This window comes from Ursus americanus, chromosome 25 (assembly GCF_024610735.1).
Source record: "Ursus americanus isolate L20-20 chromosome 25, mUrsAme1.1.p, whole genome shotgun sequence".
In the NCBI taxonomy this organism is placed as follows: domain Eukaryota; kingdom Metazoa; phylum Chordata; class Mammalia; order Carnivora; family Ursidae; genus Ursus; species Ursus americanus.
Genome location: NC_142151.1, coordinates 22,899,288 through 22,922,049, shown reverse-complemented (window position 1 = coordinate 22,922,049; position 22,762 = coordinate 22,899,288). Strand labels below are relative to the sequence as shown.

The window sequence follows — 22,762 nt, the reverse complement described above, 5'->3', positions numbered from 1 at the left end:
TACATGATATATATATATTTTTTTTAAAGAACTGCTGTGGTACCTAAACAGCCAATCATTTAAATTCCCATCTGCAAGAAGTAAGATTGGTGGCTTAAAAATATAAGATGATTAAAAAGTAAAGAGAATTGAGTGCAAAAATGTATATAACATTCCACAATTATATGGTGTCAGCCACCCTCCAATTCTCATGGGAAAGATGTTTCTAGGTCAATAAAATGTGTTTTTTTCCTAAAAGGGAGTTTATAATATTTTTACAAGATTCATCACTGAGAGAAGGGAGATGTACATGTCTTTATTGTGACAAAGTGTCATACCTTGGTATAAAAATAATAGCTTATATTGTGCCTTATTTTTTATAAAACATAGACATGTAATTAATTTTAACCATCATAAGTCCGTGAGATGATAACTGAGCTATGTTAGTCACTAGGATCCAACCCTCCCCACACACACTCTGTACCAACAAAATACACACATACAAGCAAACAAAAAAAGCAAAACCCCTTTTTTTCAATAAATTCCTCAGATCTTACAAGACTATAAATATATATTAAATCTTTTAATCCATCTTGTTTGCTTTTTTAAAACTTAACACAAGCATGCCATCCAATTTAAATATAAACCCATTTGGATCAGCATTTTCTTTTTGACTTGATTCTTAATCACTTAGATTCGTCAAATGGAAAGAGTATTTGGCTAATGACACTCTCCTCTCAGCCAAGAGGCCTCAAAAGGTGATGTTTACCATACATGAATTTGGCACAGTCCAGCCTCACCCTCAGAATTCTAAATTCATATTTATCTGGCCATGACAAACATGGAATCTCATCTCTGTAGCAGGCTGAAACTAATGTCATCAGACTGAAGTATAAGCCCAGAAGAGCAATACATTATTTTAGTTGAATACACGTAGCTGTCAATGATACTGGACGCCTCTGTTCTACAGTATGCATGCTCTTTCACTGTAAAAAACTACATTAGAAGGCAAACTTTAGTCATGAGGTTGATAGGAAAATATGGAAGCAGAAAAAGTAGTTAATAGAACAGGGGAAGAGAACATTTGATTCTAACTCTACAGTAGATACGTATTTTCCATGAGGACTTAACAAGTCATGCTCTTGGAATATCATATGGAATCAGATACTGTATTAGGTTTACCTACTGTAAAAGACCAAACTAATACTCACTTAAACATGGTGAAAGAATATTTTCACTTACTTAATAGTCCAAACATTGCTCCTATGGTAGCTTCGTGATAGCAAATCCCATGCTTGTTCTCTTATTTATTTATTATACCACCTTCCCCAAATTATGGCTCCTGTCTCACGGTCTTGGCTATCTTTCCCAGTTGCCATATCTCCATTCCAGGCAGTGGAAAGGGCAGAAGCAGAGAGAACTGCAGCTACTTTTTAAATAGTACTATTTCCCTAGTAATTTATTTTGGCTCTGTAGTCAAAGAGTATTTTCTTAAACCTATTTATATAGTCAGCTCATAACAACCCTTCACATTTTTTCCTAATATATTAAAGATAGCACTTGCTGACTACACAAACCTCAAACAATGTAGAAGTATAGAAAACAGAAACTGCAAGTTATCTATCACTCATATATTCCTATAAACCCACTCCCCAGAGGTTATCACTGTTAACAATTTGGTACTTATTTTCCCAGAACTACAGATATAAATATGTATGTATTTATACATATGTATGTATATACATCTATTTACATATAGATACAGATACATAATATATATGACATGAACATATCTGTAGGTTGTAATGTGTATGCTATGATTCATATATACTATATATTTGATATGTACTACATAATATATAATGTATGTGAGAGTAAATTTTTATTATAATATAAAAAAAATCATGGCCATCTTTTCTTTTCCCTACTTTTAGATCTCACTCGTCCTGCATCATATTTCATTAGGCTGGATTACCATATTTTATTTGCATTCCCCACTAATGAACATTTAATTTTGTCGACAATATTTACAGTTAAATAATTCTAAGGTAAACATTTTTGTGTGCACATATCTGCCCCAAATGAATTCTCCATGTAACCAGTTCTATATGGCATTTTACTTTCATTTATTTGTTCCCTTTGAACATTTTTCACAAGAGATTGCCTCTAAATTCTAATGCTCTCCTAGTTGGTTAATGGAAGGTCTAAAACTTTTTGTTTTTTTTATTTTTTTTTTTAAGATTTTATTTATTTTATAGAGAGAGACAGCCAGTGAGAGAGGGAACACAAGCAGGGGGAGTGGGAGAGGAAGAAGCAGGCTCCTAGCGGAGAATCCCGATGTGGGGCTCGATCCCAGAATGTGTCGGGATCACGCCCTGAGCCGAAGGCAGATGCTTAACGACTGCACCACCCAGGTGCCCCAGGTCTAAAACTTTTTAAATTGGCTGGTGTGAGTCATGCTATAAGTAAGCGTCAATGAGACTTGTAATCCAAAACTATTAATTGTCTGGATTTAATAATTTCTGTTAGGAAAAAAATTAAACAAGATATCAAAAGACCTTGGTAGTCCAATTCCATTTCATATCATTCTGTGCCCTTAGGCTAGTCATTTTCTTCTTTGTGCCTTAGCTTTTTAATCTTTAAGGTAGCTACAATAATGTCTGTCCTACCCACTTCATAAGGAGATTGTTAAAAACTGGATGGGAGAGTATACGCATTTCTCAGGAATTTAAATTATTATAAAAGTATAACATATCATTATTATTTATTAAATGTATAAGTCTGTTTTGAACATTTAGGATGTGACATAATGAAAAGAATTTCAGGAGTTGATTCTAGGCCACTATACTTCTGACCAAGACCTTTGCGTTATTTGGTTTTCATTTTTTAGGGGGAGGGGATATTCCATAAAGTTTCTTAATTTTCAGAGGTCTAAAATGTATCATTCTAGTAGAAAGCTCTCTACCAGAAGTCATCCCAAATGTATAACTCATAGCCTTATTGTTTTGGGGTTTAGTAAACGTCCTGTTCTCAACCTGCAGATCACAGATTCCGGATACATTCCAGGAGGAAGGACATCGATGATAGACAGAAAAGTGGAAAGGCTATGAAAGGTGTCAAAAAATGAAATGCTTGCGAAACCTTATTATTAAAAGTGGAAAATAAAAGAGAAATAGCATTGGATTTGGTCTTAAGTGGCTTATGCCAATGTCCCCCTTCTAAATCACTACTTTCAAATGCCTGAATCATTTGGGGTGCTTTTCTCTGTACCAATGATATCCTCATAAGACACAGAAGCAAAATGTAGACACAGTAGTCTAATGTAGGTTCGGATATAGAAGCTGTTCCCTAATTAATGATTCTCTTCGAGCAGCTTAAAATGAATTATCGTGCAAGAGCTTAAATGATGCCTTAGTAGCACTACTGGAATACAGGAGGAAAAGGAAATTTCTTTGATTCATTGTCACCTTTTCAGGGATACTCAGATTTCTTAGATAATTAACCCAGGAATTTTCATTAGTGCTAGAATTCATTTAATTTATGGGCAAAGAGGTAAAGAAAGAATGCTCTACTTTTAAAATCAGAAAGGTCTTCCTATTTTGAGAGGCGTTTCTTAAGAAGCTTATCATCTCTAGCCAACTGGGTAACTGTTAATTAAGTAGAATAAAGTTTTCATTTGCCATGCTCCATTTAAAAGACATAAAAATATTTCTTATTTTTAAAAATCCTTTACTGAAAAAGTTAGCCTGTGACAAAGCAGTGAAGAACTAACAATTACCTCAAAATATCTTCTTTTAAATAGATGCTTAGTTAGGCAAGAGATAATTATTAATTTTACTTTCTCAAATAAAATTCATATGAAATATTTATATTTATTATTTATTTTATGAGGGTTTACTATAAAATTTTAGCATTCCTTATTAAAAGTTTCAAGTCTTAAAGTCCTATGCCATTCTAGCAAATCAATAAAGACTTTACAGTTTTACAATTTTCTGCATTTGGAAACCCCTTTATCTAAACTTGTGTATACCATATCAGTTGTTCTGAGCTTCTTAACTTGGATTCCACAAGATGATTTAGTGGAATTGTTATAAATTTAACTTACCTAAAAGGCAGGGAAAGAGGAGGTGTAGCTGAGCTTAGTACCATAAAAAGCAAAGTTCACCTCGCTTGCATTTCAGAAACTCTAAGGTAATTTGAACAATCACCATGATGATAGATTTTGTTTTTGTCAGTTGTTTATATATAACATCTTTTCTGGTGAACACCTTGACCATGCTCAGGTGCTTTAATGACATCAAAATAATGGGTTCTTATTAGTGAACAGAAATTATTTTACAATTTAAGAAATTAATATTATTTACTTTAAATATTCAATGAGATATGAATTGCTTTAAAATCAAAATTTACAAAAGAGACAGATTATGGAATATTATAAAAGAATTATTTGATAAATGAAAATATTTTACTGAAGAGTCTTTATCTTTTCTGGGTCCGTATTTCCTTATAGCCCCAAACTTGAGGCTTCTTTTTCCCATCCATTTCCTATTGTACTTTTGTATCATTGGTAGACAATCTAACACATCATTATTTTTTGAATTAAACCCTGTGCAAAACCTGATTTGTTCCTTATTTGTATAATTATTTGCTCACAATCTGTTTCTTCTACTAAACTGTAAGCTTTTGATATGGGAAGAGTGGTCTCCTGTGTTTGATATTTGTTAATTTCTTAATTAAATAAATTTTCATTTATTCAGTCAATAAACATTTTAACAGCCTGTGCGACGTATTTAACAGAACTGTGCATTTTAACAGTTCCTGTGCTAACAACTGGGGATTTAAAGATGAGTTAAGACATAATCCCTGCCTTTAGGATGCTCATAGTGTATTTGGGAGAATGACAGATGTAATATGATAGACATATGCCTACAATTTTAACAGAAGTAGAGGGAAAGGGAGTGAATTCAAATTTAAGAGAGGTGGAAGGTGTCAGGAAAGGCTTCTTGGAGTTGGGACCCCTAAGTCAAATTCCAAAGGATGAAGGCCGACAAAGCAATTGAAGAAGTTGTTGGGGGTGGAGGAATACAGAATTTTCTGTATTATTCTTTCTGGTTCGAATTTTCTAACCAGAAGAAAGTAGCCTGGTGGATGAAGGCTGGGAAGCAAGAGATGGAATAGGGTGTACATGAACCTATAAATAGCTGTGTGTTAAGAGGAAATTATAAAGCAAGAAATGACAAGTGAGTAGTGTGAGGACGTAAGAAGAGACAACTCAGGGACATATTCGTACCCTGTATATGCTAGAGGAACTGAAAAACCGTCGGAGGTTCCTCTCATCCTTACTTTTCAGCTCATCCATTTACTCATTCAGTGGCTATTTAGTATCTATTGTGCCCCAGGCAATGCAGCTCTCGGACTTCTCCCATCTCCTGTAGTCTTACTGTTTTACTGAAGACCTAACCCAAGCCCAGCCCTTTCTTCCTCTTATTCTTTCTTCAATGATTTGAGTTCCAGTAAATTCTTCTGTTCTTTGGTAATTACGTCTTTCTTATTCATTTGATTTTAATCATGTGGCTTTGTTTTATTTCCCTTTTGGTATCTGTATGTCTTATTTTTGTAACCGAAAGTGTCATCAAGGCAAGGACTATATCTTTTATTTCTTTGGGTCCTCCACATAGTATTAGATGCATATTAGTTGAACGAACAGTAAGTGAATATATCTATTTGAAAATTGAAGTCTATATTTACATAATGTTCTAAAAATAATCTATGATGTTTTCTAAAAAAATACTTTTTTTTACTGACGTACTAATGTCTTTAGTACTTACTAACTGTAATATACCAGACGTGTGTGTGGGGTGTGTGTGTGTGTGTGTATGTGTAATGAGAATAATAATAAATCTACTGTACTGAGTTGTGAAGATTAAATGAGATTTTATACACGCACGTAAATGTGTTCATATATATAGATGTATATATATGTAAAACATCTTAACAGTGCTAAAAGTCAACAAATACTAGTTGCCCACATTTCACATCAGTAGGAAAATAACGATTTACTAAAAAATGATGTTGGAGCAATTGAATAACTATTTGGGTAAAAAAATTATTCATTCTTTAAACCATGTATTAAAATAAAAGCCCAAAATACAATTTTTTCTTCTTTTTTTCCTCCCGTATCTCTTTTCTCCCATCAAATTGGTCGTCAAGTCTGTCTCCCAACCCATCTCCTCCTCTCCTTCCCTTACGATTAGTTTAGGACACTACCATTTCCCACTTGATTTACTGCAATGGTATTTAACAAGTCTGTTTGTCTCCAGTCTCTCTCTCTTTCAATTGATTCTATCCCTTGCCACAAAATTGATCTATCTAAAACACAAATCAGACTATGTCACTTTTCCTGCTTAAAATCTTTCAGTGACTTAACATTGTCTTCAAAGTGAAGCACAAGACTGTGTAAGATATGTGTTCTACCTACCACTTTAGCTGCAGACCTTACCATTCCCTTACTGCATCAGTTACACTGAGGAAGGTAGGAGTCAGTAAAGGATAGTGGTTATGGTTAGCACCACCCTATCAATGGCAGGGGGATCCTTCCAAGCAGAAGGAACCCACCAATTCATCTTTTGGCCCCTGAACTGAAAGAAAGCACCTTTCTTCAAAAGTTCTATCTATAGTGTCCTTTTGAACCTTCATTTTTTCTTAGATTCCTACAGAGCTCCCTCCACCTGGAAGTTAGAATGGTAAGAGCAGGGTGTTTTAAGTCATGATCTGAGGAGATGATTAATTAGAGCTAATTAGTACTAAATGGTGGATGATTATTCTGGGACTCTCTAGCAAATAGGAGACATGGAAAGTAGGTAGTAAAATTGTCCTGAAAGGTAATGTGGTAGTGAAACTAGTTGTTTTTTAAGAGACATTTTGACAACATTTCTTGACACTGTTTCCAAGTTAAGTTCTTCTTTTCTTGAGGCTTCCAGATACCTTCTAACACTACCTTCTAGTTTGCACATTGTATTACTGGGTTGGCTTATATGTTTATCCCCCTCACTTGATCAGGAATTCATGTAGAGCTGGGATCGTATGTGTCTATGTGTATGGATTTTAATTTTTGTATTTCCCAGCACCTAGAGAAGGCAATCTGGTATTTGTAAAGGAAGCAAAACCAAACCAAACAAACAAACAAAAAACCACTGAGGGCTAATAAAGGAATGAGTCTCCTTATTTCAGTGAAGATAATGCCATAAAACTTTCCAGAACGTTTATATTAGTTCAGTGGAGGAAAGGGTGTATGTCCTTGACCCAGGGTAAGAATGTACTTGCTTTGACAATCTTCCTCAGCCTAAACAAACTTGTTGGAAAATACTGTTTTTCTTACTCTTGTCGTATATCATAGAAATAAATCCTTCTTAGTGTCAGTGGGGATAATTATTATCTAAATATTCATTGCATTAACACTAATGCAATTAACATGCTTTCCGAGGGGTTACAGGGTTATTCAGTTCTAGCTATATCATTTATATCAGTAGACACTATAAGCTAGGTTGTATTCTAAACACAATTGACTAATATGCCTCAGTATATTTTTCAACTTTTTGAAAAATTTGTTTTGAGCTAGAATTTTCCATACTTGGCTTTGAAATGAGAAGCAAATTAATTTTGGAAAGGCTTAGGGAAAAACTGTTCAAATGGTTAAAACCAAGGAAAGAGTAAAAGATATTACTTTTAACTAGTTGAAAGTCAATTTGAATAACTTACACACGGTTGAACTTTAAAAGTCAGAATTTTCCATTATCTAATTTTTACTAAGTACTTGATGAGGTATTTACAAAATAAACCTGTTGCAATATTTTTTTTAGTACAGTTAAATAAGGGATCACACAAATAGAAGACAGTATTTAGTTCAATAAAAGATCTTTTTTTCTTCAACAAGTCTGAATTTCTCTTTTGCCATTAAGAACTACACTTGACCTTGTTTTTTAAAGTCTTATAGATTCTGGGGGAGCCTGGGTGGTCAGTTGGTTAAGTGCCTGCCTTTGGCTCAGGTCCTGATCCCAGGGTCCTGGGATGGCTGCCTGCTCAGTGGGGAGCTTCCTTCTCCCTTACCCTCTGTAGCTCCCCCTGCTTGTGCTTGTTCTCTCGCTCTCTGTCAAATAAATACATAAAATCTTTTAAAAAATCAAATAAAAAAATAAAGTCTTATAGATTCTGTGTTCACTTCAGACACCAGCATATGCATGTAATATATTTTGAATTTAAGAGTTAAATTACTCTATTGGTCATTTTCACAGTTATCATATTTGTATTTACTTAGTAACTTGAGGCAAATTTCAAATCAAACTAGTTCTGGGTATTCTGGGCCTGAAAAATTGGTAATAAGGTAGACATGCTTCAAATTATATATGTTTGTACGTTGAACCTTGCCTTAGACACAAACCTCTGAAAATTAGTTGATGTCCTGTTTATGATTATATAATTATATCTTGGAAACTGTATGGGATTAAAGCTACATAAGTGCTATTGCTGTCTTTTTAATTCCTGCTGCCAGTCTTTTGTTTTCCCCAATTTACTTAAACATCAAATACACTGATATGTGGCCATGTATGGCAAATATATTAGTTTGCTAGGGCTGCTATAACAAAATACCACAGACTAAGTGGCTTCAAAACAGAAACTTTTCTTCACAAGTTCTGGAGACTGGAAGTCCAAGATCAAGGTGTCCTCAGATTTCATTCTGAGGTTTCTTTCCTTGACTTGTAGATGGCCATCTTCTCCTTCTCTGTCCTCACATGGTTGTCCTCTGTGTTGTCTGTGTCCTAATCTCTTGTTCTTCTACGAACGGTGGTCATATTGAATTGGGGCCCACCCAAATGACCTCATTTTACCTTAATTACCTCTTAAAGGCTTATCTTCAAATACAATAGCATTCTGAGATACTTCAACATTCAAATTTGGGGGGAGGGAGCACAACTCAGCCCATAACACATATGTAAAGTTGTTTAGCTTGTATAAATGTTTTATATATATACATGCATTTATACCCACACATACAATATGGGATGTATATAGCAGAATAGTCCATTCATTCATATGTCTAAATGTTTTACATATGTACGTGGATTTACAATATGGGATGTGTACAACAAAATAGTTATTCATTCATATGTATAAATGTTATATATATATACACATATATGTATATATGTATATATGTGTGTGTGTGTATATATATATATACATATATACACACACACACATGCATTTACACCCACACATATAATATAGGATGTGTATAACGTAATAGTTATGCATTCGTATGTATACAATTGACCCTTGAATGACACAGACTTACACATTTGGATTGATAGCAAACACCTGCACAGGTATTTTGGGCACTTCTGAATTACTAGCATCTAATGGTTAATACAAATTGAGTATGATATGTACATTTAAAGTTCATTAATTAAAATCTTGACTTAGGTTAGAGTTCCAGGGTCATTTTTAAAACCCCCCTATTACCTAACTTCTTTAATGACACTTTCTAAAACTTCACTTCATGTCAATTTCCTTGTTGTATCCAAATATCCTCCAGTCTGGGGAATGAAAAGTTTCCCAGCTCCTTGACTTCAGCCTCTTTTCCCTCTACTTTATTCTGTCATCTATCAGGTAAACTGATTTCTCTCCATTCCCTCAGCAGGTCATACGCATATTTTGATGTGTTTCATCCTACCTAAAACATCTATCCCCCTTCCATCTGCAAATCTTCAAGTTCATTCTTATTTTTACCTTTATTCTCTAAAGACTGAAGCCTGGAATTAGTTCTCCCTTAACTCCTGTAGAACTCATGGATGCTCAGTATTACTCAGATAAGCAGCACTTAATTAGGAAAGATGGACGTGTGCTAGATAGAGACCAACATTTGTTTTGGTTTGGTTTGGTTCGGTTTGGTTTTGTCTCCCAAAGAAGCCAGCAGAGTTCTGGTCACATGGTGGATGTTATAAGTGCTGATTAATTGATTAATTCACAACAGGGAAACTAAATTATATAAAATGAATTTTCACTGTGGAGAGCACCATAGCCTCTATACTTTTGCTATAATTAATTGTAAGATTATATTAATTAAATGGCAATATAAATAAATTACATAGTTTTAGCATTCAAGTTGCCTATTCTAATAGTCATACATTAATATTTGTTATTTTGGCTACTTTGCATAATACAAAATCAGCTCTTATACATCTAAACTTCCCTTTACTTTATAAATTCAGATAATGATTTCTAGATTAAATATTAAAAATGCTAAATAATAAATAAAACCTTATCCATTGTGACATCAGTCAGTTGTCCACTCTCTTTCCTATATCATGAGTTCTTTTTTTTCCCCCTCTATTTACTGGATACAAGCATTCTATAATTTCTTACTGGCATACAAGCATTCTATAATTTTTACAAGTATATAGCTTTTAAGTAAGGTTTTCTTAATCACACGTCCTTCAATAACTACTGCAAAACACCCCAGTGGAATCGTCTGTTCCAGCGCTCCTCAAATGAGTACAAATCATCTGGGGCTCTTGTTAAAATTTAAATTCTAATTCAGAAAGTATATACCTGCTGCTTTAACAAATTCTCCCAAAAGATAGTGGCTTAAAACAACAAACCTTTATTTTAACACAGCCATGTTGGGTACCTGTGGCTCAGGATCTTTCACATAGTTGTGATCAAGGTGTGGCCTGGACTGTAGTCATCTCAAGTCTTGACTTGGGGGAGAATCTGCTTCCAAGCATTCTCCTTTGATTGTTAACAGGCCTCATCTCTTTACTTGCTATTGGCTGAAGACATCATTCCTTTGGTATGGGCAGCTCTTAACATAGCTGCTTGGTTCAAGACAAAGAGGGTAGGGATGGGGAGAAGATAAACAAGACAAAACCAGAGTCTTCATGTAACCGAATCTCAAAACTAATATCTCATCACTTTGACTTCTTTTCAAGGATAGGGGATTACACAAGGACATAAATACAAGGAGAGAAGTAGGGGTCACTGGGGGTTCCATCTTAGAGGGTGCCTGCCTGAGTAGATTTGGGATGGGGTCTGAAATTCTACATTTCTAAGAAACTCCTGGGTGATACTAATGCTTTTCTTCAAGAACTTCACTTGAAGTTTCACTTGAAGGTCTATACTTCCTGCCTCCAGTTTTATTTTAATCATCCTCTGTTGATCACACTCACTCCAATTAGGCTTTCTCACCCCCACTCCACTGAAATTGCCCTTGTTGAAGTCACCAATGACTTCCACATTACTAAATCAAGCATTTGAAAATAAATCACTCTTTCTGAAAATCTTTCCTTACTTGGCTTCTGCAACATCCAATTATATTTATTCTCTGTTTTTCTGCTAATTGCCTATCTCCCTGACTATAAATATTAGCATATTCCACAATCCAATCCTTGGACCTATATTTTACCTACAGTTAACTCCTAAATGATATCATGAGGGCTTATAGCTTTAAATGCCAGATATATACTGACCACTCTCAAATTTATGTCTCTGATGTGAATTTCTCCCCTAAACTCCTGACATGTTTACCAATGAGCATCTCTACTTAGATATTTAATAATAATTTCAAACCTAAAATGTCCAAAACAGAATTGTTTACCCCCCACCCACCTCCGCCTTCCCCACCAGGCCCAACCTAGTAAACTTGCTTCTCATTTATGTTTGCAAACCCAACAAACAGTACCACTCTCCAATCGGCAGCTGTTCGATGAAAAGCATGAGAGTCATCCTTGAGTCCTCTCTTACTCTCACATGTAAACAATCATTAACTTTTGTCAGTTCTGCTTCTTTTTATCCCTTGACTTTCCCTATCATTCTCCGTCCCAACATCACCACCCTAGTGCAGACCATTATTATGTGTTGTACAGAGTTGTGCATCGTTTTATTATCGATTCCAGCTTCCAACCTCTAGGCCAAGTGATTTTACTCAACCTTTTTCCACGTTCATGGTTTTCTTTACCCTACAGAATAAAGTTTAGATTCTTTAATATTGTTTATAATGCTGTACATAATCTGACCCCTGATTCCCTCTCCAGTCCCATTTATCTCTACTTCCATACGTGTGCCCTAAACTTCAGCAGTACGGGGCTATGACAGAACACCCCCTTTTGACTGTGAGTCTTCATGAAAATTGTTTTCCTTCCAGGAAAGCTCTTCCTTTACTTCTTTGGCTAGCTTTCACTTCATTCAGATTTCATCTTAAACATAACTTCTTCCTGGAGGCCACCTTTGTCCTCTTAGGCTGGGTTTGGGTCACCCACAGTGTACTGCCTAGTGTTATATACTTCCCCTATCTTAACAGTCACTGTATTTTCTACTAATTGTTGAATTATATTTATTTTTTCTCCCATTAAGCTGTAAGTTCTGGGAAGGCCAGATCAGCAGAGGTGGATTCAGGTATTTTGAAGCCTGAAAAATATAATTTGGGGATCCTCTTTAAGAATATATGTAATTAGGGGCGCCTGAGTGGCACTGCGGTTAAGCGTCTGCCTTCGGCTCAGGGCGTGATCCCGGTGTTGTGGGATCGAGCCCCATGTCAGGCTCCTCCGCTATGAGCCTGCTTCTTCCTCTCCCACTCCCCCTGCTTGTGTTCCCTCTCTCGCTGGCTGTCTCTATCTCTGTCGAATAAATGAATAAAATCTTTAAATATATATATATATATATATATATATATATATATGTAATTAGCTATTTATAATCATTATTTTAAATATATATTATTATGAATTCAAGATATATTCAATATATATAAAATATATAATTTATATATTTAATATTTTAAAATATTAAATATATTTAAAATATTAAATATATAGAATAATATATATTATAATAATATATAATAAATATATATATAATTTTCAAAAACACACAAGTGGAAAAGAGAATTTTCATTTGTGAAATGAAATCACAACAAAGTAAAAGAAGTGACAAATATAAAAACATATGATCCTTTGAACATACTGCTAGGGGCCTTTCCCAGAACCCCAAATCTTAAGCTTCATTAAATGTCCAATAAATACACCTCTGCGTATTAGTCTTCTTTAAAACTCTATTTCTAGCGTTGAGAGCAGTGCTTGATACATAGCAAATACTCAATAAATATTTTTGAATGAATGTATTAACTGAGTTATTTTCAGTTATATTTTCATACATTTGACATTGTACAAATTTTTCACAAACTAGATTACTGAAACAATATGTTTTATATACTAGAAAATTCTTCTTATAATTAAATTTTTTAATTTTTTACTATGGCCATATTTCAAATACTAATAATGTACATATCTGTTAGCATACTATTAGGCTCTATACAAAAAATGTATGTACTTCTTTACCAAGTGGAAAAAAATTTGCATCAAAAACATACCCTGTAATCTTCTATATGTGTACATATGTATATATATTTGTGTGTGTCTCTATATCTTTATATATCACATGTATTAAAACTTTTATTTTGAATTACTAACATTTTGTTTTTTCAGATATCAACACAAACAGAAACCCTTCAGGGAGAAACCATTTATTTTCTGTTTTCTTTATAATATGTTTTTATAAACATTTATCTCTGGGAAAATAAAGATTCCACTATTTTATGTAACAAAAATGCATAAAATGTTTTCTTTGCTATGAATTTGTCCACAAGACATTATTTAAAACGATATTTGAATTGAGACAATAACATTGCATTCAAAAGATAAGCTATTTGGCTTAAATCTTTAGTTTGTTAGAATTAAGTTTAGTTAAGTTCCTTTTATAATAACAATTTAAATGTGCTGAGAGTTTGTGTGCTCATATCAAGACTGTTAGGAGGGTGTGTGTGTGTGTGTGTGTGTGTGTGTGTTACAAAGTGCAGCCCTCTGATCAATGCACACTTTTTCCTCCCATTTTCCTAAACACATCATGAAAAAAGGATGAGGTTTCCGCCTTAATTGCTTGTGCCTTTTATTCACATTCCTCTCTCAGCCAGAATTGTGAAAAGAGTGTTAGTAAAAGGCTGCACAATAGAGCTTTTCATTAGGCCCCAGCAAGGCACACAAAAGAAGGCTTTTGGAAAGAGTGAATGCACGAGTTTAATTTGCAGGTGGAGAGTAGATAAAAGGTGCTGACACCTCTATTATTCTCTTACTTAGGTGACCCTTACCCTGTTCAGCTGATCCCAACTACCATGGCAGCTGCTGCCGCAGCAACACCAGGCTTAGGCCCGCTCCAACTGCAGGTAAGTTAGGAAACAATGCAGGAGAGACCAAGGTTAAGTAAATATCGAAAACAGCTATTATCGTGTTAAAGCAGAATAAAACTGCCGAGTGATATTTGTCTCACACTTTTTTGTTTTTGACTTTACTTGCACTGATCCTCCACCCAAAGTTGAGATGTTGATCCTTTTCATTTGTAGCCCTGGTCTCTGTACTAAAGGCAGCTTATCGTAATTTTTTATTGCCTGCTATGATTTGACAAAAACGGGTTGAGTTTTGCTTTGATGACTGTGTAACGTAGTTTCGTCATAGAATGGTCTTCATCGAGATAAAGAGAACAAAAACTGTTCACGACATTCAAACAGATTGTTATGAATCGAGGCAACTTCACAAGAATTGCATTTAAAAATGTTCAGGCCACCCACTATTATGGACTCTGTAGGTCTTTTTATTCTCCTGCTAATGCCAACTCCATTGGGCAGGGAAACATAAGTAAACCAAAAAAGCACGTACCTAAATGAGCACAACTTTATCCAGACATCTCAATTAAGACCTTTGTAGCCCTGAAGAATACATATTCCCATATATCCAAGAATGTCAGTGATAACTTTACTGGAACTTTACCAGATGTCCAAGTGATTTTAGAAATGTTGTCTCTGGAGTTGGAAAGAATATCCATAATATTATATTAAAGGTATCTTTCATTATTAACTATTTAAATCTTTGAATCAGGATCCTACAAAATCTTCCCTGGTTGCTGCCGTTATGGACTTCATAGTTATGCAATTAACAGGAATAACAGATCATCAAATAATAGAATTAATCTCCCTGTGAGAAGTTTTATATTTTCCTCTGCCTGAAAGACACAGTATGTCTGTGAACCCAGACATAAAGCAGTTATGCTTAATAAACTTATATTGTATTCATGAAAGTTCATTGTCATGACATATGATCTTAGTCTGTAAAGAAAAATAGAGTTTTATATTGTAGCAGCAAGAGACAGATACGTCTGGTTGGCACAGGGGATTGTCAGAAGACCTGGTAGGTTTCGGAAAACCCAGTCTAGTCTCACAGGAAGAACTCGTGAGAAACTGAGACATGCTATGTTTTACAGAGGTTAATAACAGTCATTCCTATTCTAGCTTTTCTACGGAAACCTACAATGTGAATGTTGTTTCTCTGAGCTGGAAATACCATGGGAGGTTTTAGAGCCATGGGGACAATTAGAGTAGTGTGACATTTGTTATCCTTTACAGTGGCATCCGGGAAATGACAGTATGGGAAAGTGGTTGCAATAGGTAAAACTAAAGAGAGGAGTGAAATTAAAGGAAGAGGCAAGGATATCTAGCAATATATGTAAATGTGGAAATAGGAGTTACAGAGATTTCTGATGTCCGTTTTCAAAGCAAGTTAGACATTTTCCTCTCCTTTCACCTTTAATGGTGAGAGGAAGCAAGGGAAAGTTGCAGGCATCTCCTACGTTTCATTGTAGGATTCTAGTAGAAAGTAGCTTCATAGGCAATAATCCAAATTTCTTTTCCTATAGAGATAGTATTAAAATATTTGAAATTCTTTTATTTCCATCCTTATAATATGTCAGGTTCCCTTATAAAAAATTTTCTTTCATTTTCAGAAAACAAGAAAAAGACAGCAAAAGTATTTGCTCTTGCTTTCACTACAATTTGATCTATAAATAGAGTAAAGCTTTTTTATGTAAGTGGCATTGTACCCATAAATGAGTACCCAAAATAAATAAGTTTCAGTTAGGGTCTCAGTAAACCAACACTGTGGTATAACAGGAAAATTAATAATCCAAAACTCTTTTGTGGTAAGCCCTTAGGTACTATTAAAACATATACACATAAACACACACACACGTGTTTTTTGCTCATGATTTAAAAATGGTACTCAAATGCAAACACATTTCAAAAGCATGCCATGGTAGATTATCTGGCTTTTGTTTGAAGTGGATTGACTCTAACCTTTCCTAGGACTTCTACACCAACTGACTTTGCCACTCACATTCCTGACACTGTATTCACAGACCCCAGACCTTGACTTCAGCTTTGCCCAGAGCTGCAAAGGAGACCTACAATACTCTCCTTCTTCTTGCTTCAAGGTGACAGTCAAATTTGATACTTCCCCCACAGACCTGCCCCAATGGGTCAGAGACAAGCTAACTACAACACCTAATCAGAAGGTCTTAAATCTTAACCCTTATCCAACATTTGCCCCAATCTTGCATACCTGTTTCTGAGAAGTTTCATTTCCATGGGGTATAAGGGTTGAGCCAGTTTTAATTTTCTTCAAACTCTGCTTTTAATTATACTCCATGAGATCCCCATTTGTCATCTCTTGATAATACCATGGGTAGGGGCACCTGGGTGGCTCAGTCAGTTAAGCATCTGCCTTTGGTTCAGTTCGTGATCCCAGAGTCCTGGGACTGAGTCCTGGGATCGAGCCCCGCGTCGAGCTCCTTGTTCAGCAGGGAGCCTGCTCCTCCCTCTCCCTCTGCTCCTCCTGGTTATGCACTTGCTCTCTTTCTCTGTCTCTGACAAATAAATATATAAAGTCATTAAAAAAAAAAAAAACGTGGGTAGGCACCATCACTTTCAGGTCCTTCTCAGTCACTAAGATTCTCTTCCGGTTATTAAGATTTAGTCCTGGATTCTTACGCTAGGTTCTTCAGCAAGGCTTTCATTTCATTCTTATTACAACACCTTATGTTATGTATTGATATCTCCATTTGACAAACAAGAAAACTGGGTCACAGGGTCCAAAATCCGTGACTTTTAAACAATTATAGTTGCTTCTCCAAGTACAGGAGATTTTAAACTTTAGAGACATTGTCTCTCATAGGACATTTGCTAACTCAGTAATGAGCTAATCAAATTATAACAATAATGCTGATTAATTGGCACTCATACAAATATGCTGTATGCATCACAGTGCTGGAAGGAGTAGCCAGAATAATAAGGACAGCTATCTACTTCAGATTGCATTTCCATTTCATCCCTCTTTACACAGATATATGTTCATTCAAGCCTCTCTTTTTGAACATCTAGATCTAGGAGTGACACAATAATATATTCCTACTCATGATTGACTTTGTTTGCCTACAATTTGTGTTTTCTTTTGAAACAATCTTTGGCATGTAATTGTTCATACCTGGATAATATAATGTTAAGCAGAACCAAAAAACCACGACCTTCCTTAAAGAAAGAATAAAGATGAGTATAGTTATTTTAAAAGACAAGCAAAATGACCTGTTTCAAATTAAGCCATTATTTATTACTTAAATATTATTTCCTGAATAAAAACGATGAAATTCTTGCCCCATGTCATAAAAAATACCTTACATTTTAAAATCACCTTACTTACATACCGTAGGAGCAGTTAAAGTAGTCTAAGCATTGTGATATATTTAGTTTTAATTTTTATGGAGAAAAAAAATAGCTTAATCTGGATTATGTATATAAAGCATACAAATTAACATGTGCCAAGGCACCATTTTCTTAATTTCTTCTTGATGTGCTGGTTGGCTCAGTTGGTTAGAGCATGCAGCTCCTGATCTCAGAGGCATGAGTTCAAGCCCCATGTTGGGCATAGAGCTTACTTAAAAAATAGATAAAATAAAAATTGATTTTTACAATGAAGTATCCGTTTCTTTTGCTGTTTGTTCTTTCCTGAGACTCAGATCCATATAGACAACTATTTGTTGGCTATCAAGAGGAAATACATAGGAGTTTACACACAGTATAAACTGAGTACATAATTCAGATTACCAGTTCTCTTTCTTGCCCCTAGACCTGTTCATTTTCTGGTCTTAGCAAGTGGCTCCATTCCATCTATTGCTCAACCTGGAAACATGAGAGCTATCCTTTTCTCCTCTTCCTCTACACCTGTTCATTCACTGCCTGTTCATTCCACCTAATACACAGTAAGGATCCATCCATTTCTTTCCATCCTAACTAGTACCCTTCTGGTCAGACTACCCTCACTGCTTTCCTAATTTATCACACTAGCCCCTGAACTGGTCTTCTGACTTCATCTTCCCCCCTCTGATGCTCTCTCTACTCTACATTAGTCGGAATGATCTCTCTGATCATTTAGAAAATCTGATCATGTCCTCCTCCTGCTTGAAGAACCTTAAACAACTCCCTGGTGTTTTCAAGTTCTCTGGATCTTCACATGTGGTGTTTCCTCTTCTGGAACCCCAAAACCCACCACCTTTACCAAGCCAACTGCTATTTCCCTGAGGTTGCAACGTAAAACATCACTTTTTTAAGGACTACTGCATTGTCCCCAAGTCTAGATTAATGGAACACCAAAGGCATCATTGGCTCATGGAAGAAAAAAAAATTAGTAGTTTGAATTCAATAAGATATACGTTGAAATTTTATACCTATTCTAATGTAATGAAGTAGACTTAGGAAAACATTACATGCCTAGTACCATGTTTAGCACTACAGTATTTTCTTTACCTGTATTTTAAAAATATTTTTATAATAGTTTTGCTCCATACTACCTTGTTGAGTCTGCTCCAGCTACACTAAGCTCTTTGCTGTCCCTTGATCTGCCGAAGCATGCTCCCACCTCACAGCTTTGTATTAGCTGTTCCTCCACCTGAAACACTCTTCCCTCTGCCTGGAAGGCTCGTTCTCTCACCTCTTTCAAGAATTTGCTTTAATGTCATCTTGGAGGCCTACCCTAACTAACCTGTTTAAATCACAAAATAACCCTCCCAGAGATATCATATTTTCTATTTTCCTTATTTGTTCTTCTTTTTTCTATAGCACTTCTTATCTTCAAACATAGTATCTAACTTACTTACTATGTATTTATTTATTGTCTGTCTGTTCCAAAAATTCTCTAAGGTTCACCAGAGCAGGGACTGTCATTTTTGTTATTGTTGTTCAATAATGTATCTTAAGTGCTCAGATTAATGCCTAGCGAATAGCTGGTGCTCGATATGCACATACAAAATGAAGGAAACCATCGTGAGGTAACGGTCATAATAATTTTTAATAATATAACAAAGCAGTATGTGATTAATTTCTGGAACAAATGATATTAATTTAAAGACCTGGGAACCTGATATTTTTCAGCCCTTCCTGGAAGATTCTTAGTATATGAGAAATCCCTAGCTCTATCTCTCCTGTTCTACCCTCCCTTTATTTCATCATAACCATGGGCTGCTGCATAAAGAATGTGTTTTAGCATTTATTACAGTTTATGTAATTCCTTTGAAGTCATTAGAATTTACACGTACAAAACAGACCAAACATCATAACGGTAGACTATTCTTGTATTGTTTCTAATGAATGTGTAGACATACATAAGAATATGAACTGCTGGAGGTACTTTGACTCAGTACAGCTCAGCTTGCCAACACAACACTAAAGTAAGTGATTTCTAAATAATGGAAGGGTGCATTATCAAACTAGTAACTATCCAATGAGCAGTATCATATACTGGGGTTACCCTTTTATGTTTTTTCCTCCCTTTCCTTCTTTTTTTTTCTTCAGACTACCTTTTTGTTTTCTTTCAACAGCCAATGATGCTCTTGACATTTGTTCTCCTGATATTGTCTCTTTTTAGAGGAGGGATTGATTTATATAGAAAACTAACATAGCTTTATTTCAATATCAAAAAGTGAGTGTAATTATTTAAGCCAAATGAAGTTACACTTTGAATCTTTTGGACGTTTGCAACTGGATAAAATAAGCTAAGTGAATCATCTACTTCTAATTAATAAAACCAAATGATGGCAACAGTCCATCGAACATTCCATTCTCATATTCATTGTTGTTAATTTCATTTTACTTAATGGCAGCATGATTTTTTTAATATTAATAGTTATAATGCAGTATATATACTATTTCTATTTTTTAGCTAGATTTCTAAGATTTGAAATTAGAAGGCAATATTTATCCATTTATTTCTCACTTTATAAATACTGTGTTTGTGTTGGCCAAAAGATGGTTGCCACCTGTTCTACCTATAGGAAGCCAAAAATGTCGACTCCAACCAATGATTAATAGTGATAAGCAAAGGGAAAAACACTGAAATTATTCTTGGATGGTCATATTTTACTCAAAATCAGCAAGTAGCAGTCTTCATTCAATATTTTTAACTGAATTAGTGAAACTTTTTAATGAATTCAGTAGGATTACTTTTTAAATCCATAATAATATTTTTGGAATAAAGACCCAGAATTACAAGTTGTCATAATTGAAATCGTGTGAGGCTATCGTTCCAGTAACCAGTACCGTCAGTAACATGCATTCTCTGGGATGGAGAAAATGAGAGATGACTCGTGATCAAGTTAGAGAATGAATCAGACAAAATATCAACGGAAATCAATCCTTTTTCATAGCTATCAAAGGTACATGGGAGTCCTGGTGGAAATGGCTTAAGCTTCTATCTGATAGAGAGTAACATCAAGGCAGACATGGATGAAAAACTGAAGTCCATCTTTTTATCAACCTCCTGCCAGTCTCCGAAGGAGGTCAATAATTATGACAGGACACAGATAAATGTTTCATATTTCCCAGAGCACTGTAAGTGACTGAACATGGCTTTATGTGTCTGACCAAGAGAAACACCCAAAAAATCAATAAGGGAGAAACAACCATATGGAGAGGTCTGGATGTGAGGATTTTTACCTTCTTACTGAAAGAATTACTTACAAGGGTGGTTTTCATCTTTACCTACCTACATACTGTACAACTCAGTGTAACTTTTAGGTCATCGTCATTTTCATACGGGGTGAAAAATGCTCAACTGCTCCTCATTTCAGTCCCAACCCTGGTGCGCTGTTTGCTGTCGGTCTTCTGTCTGCATGAGTGAGCTTCCTTGCAGGTTAAAAGAGTGAATTCCCTCTTTTCCTCTCCCTTCGACCCTGAGCCTGCAGGGCAGACAGACAGAAGCACACATATGATTAATACAGCACAGCTGCAAGTGTGAGTCATTTGCATATGTATTAATAGAGGCAAAAAACCCAACAATTAAATTATATACAGAGACATTCTGCATACTAAAGAACATATGCAAATAGGCCTGAAAAAGTGCAGCCAACATTTTCTCTGACTTTTCCAAGCCCATATGGGCTGGAGTCAGAACCCAGCAGTGTTCAAGAATCTCCTTTAAGGAAGAACTGGTAGGAACTACTTCCATGGTTATTACCACCCCTAGGGTTCCCGGGAGCTGTTTTGACATTTGGACAATGGAGACAGTACAAGCAGTGTCTCTTTCATGCTATTTCTGTATTTCCTTGTTTCCAGCAGTTCCACAGTACCTCATTACATGCTAACGGAAACATTAGTACATGTGTGCTTTTCCACAGAACCCATTTTTATTGTAATGGCCAATCAAATCAGTGCTAAACTTTAAATTGTATTTGAAGTCCTATCGTTGCCTACACTAAAGTAATATAACTCTTTGTCAGCCCCAGGTTTTCTGGTCCCACATCAGTCCATGCCCATTCCTTGATGGCATTCTGTGTTCTCTTAACCAAAACATACTGAGGTTACTCTAAAATGTTTCGTGGCTAATTACCATACATAAAAGGATTGCAAGGCTCGAAGCCAACAGTAGATTCAATCCTAAGAACAATACCAATGTATTGATATTTTTAAAGTGCAAAGTTTTTTCATGTTATCAAGAAAAACAGAAACTACCCAATTTTTCTAGTCTTGGCTATATACAAGAGAGAGCAACTAACATTCTTTAGATTAATAGATTGCATTTATAATAGAAATTTATTCCTCAACCTAATTGTCAATTTAGTTGATATTACTAGTGTCCTTTAATTTATTCAAGGAAGGTTTCATGGAGACAAACTCAACTTTAGTAGTAAGATTTCACATAAGTTAAAGTTACTATCTTAAAAGGACCAATAAGAATCTTGAACCTAGGGGCGCCTGGGTGGCACAGCAGTTAAGCGTCTGCCTTCGGCTCAGGGCGTGATCCCGGCGTTCTGGGATCGAGCCCCACATCAGCCTCTTCCACTATGAGCCTGCTTCTTCCTCTCCCACTCCCCCTGCTTGTGTTCCCTCTCTCGCTGACTGTCTCTATCTCTGTGGAATAAATAAATAAAATCTTTAAAAAAAAAAAAAAGAATCTTGAACCTAGGGGCACCTGGGTGACTCAGTCAGGTAAGCATCTGCCTTCGGCTTAGGTCATGATCCCAGGGTCCTGGGATTGAGTCCTGCATCAGGCTCCCTGCTCAGCGGGGAGTCTGCTTCTCCTTCTCCCTTTGCCCCTATGCTCATGCTGTCTCTCTCTCAAAGAAATAAATAAAATCTTGAAAGAAGGAAGGAAGGAAGGAAGGAAGGAAGGAAGGAAGGAAGGAAGGAAGGAAGGAAGAAAGAAAGGAAGAAAGAAAGAAAGAAAGAAAGAAAGAAAGAAAGAAAGAAAGAAGGAAAGAGAGAAAGAAAGAAAAAAGAATCTTGAACCTAAAGAACCCAAATGAAGACAGATGTCCCTAAGAGGAACAAGTGCTGATGTTTGTTGGTACCAGAAAACTGTTG

The 22,762-nt window shown here is 35.5% G+C and overlaps 1 protein-coding gene across 19 annotated transcripts in view; it reads left to right on the top strand.

Moving 5' to 3' along the window:
• SOX5 (SRY-box transcription factor 5) overlaps window positions 1-22,762 on the top strand; it is a 963,841-nt gene that overhangs the window by 845,006 nt on the left and 96,073 nt on the right. For all 19 annotated transcript variants that reach the window (XM_045811725.2, XM_045811726.2, XM_045811732.2 and 16 more), the window contains one exon: window positions 14,166-14,251. In XM_045811725.2, the coding sequence (XP_045667681.1) occupies window positions 14,166-14,251 (86 nt within the window). The remainder of the gene's footprint in view (window positions 1-14,165; window positions 14,252-22,762) is intronic.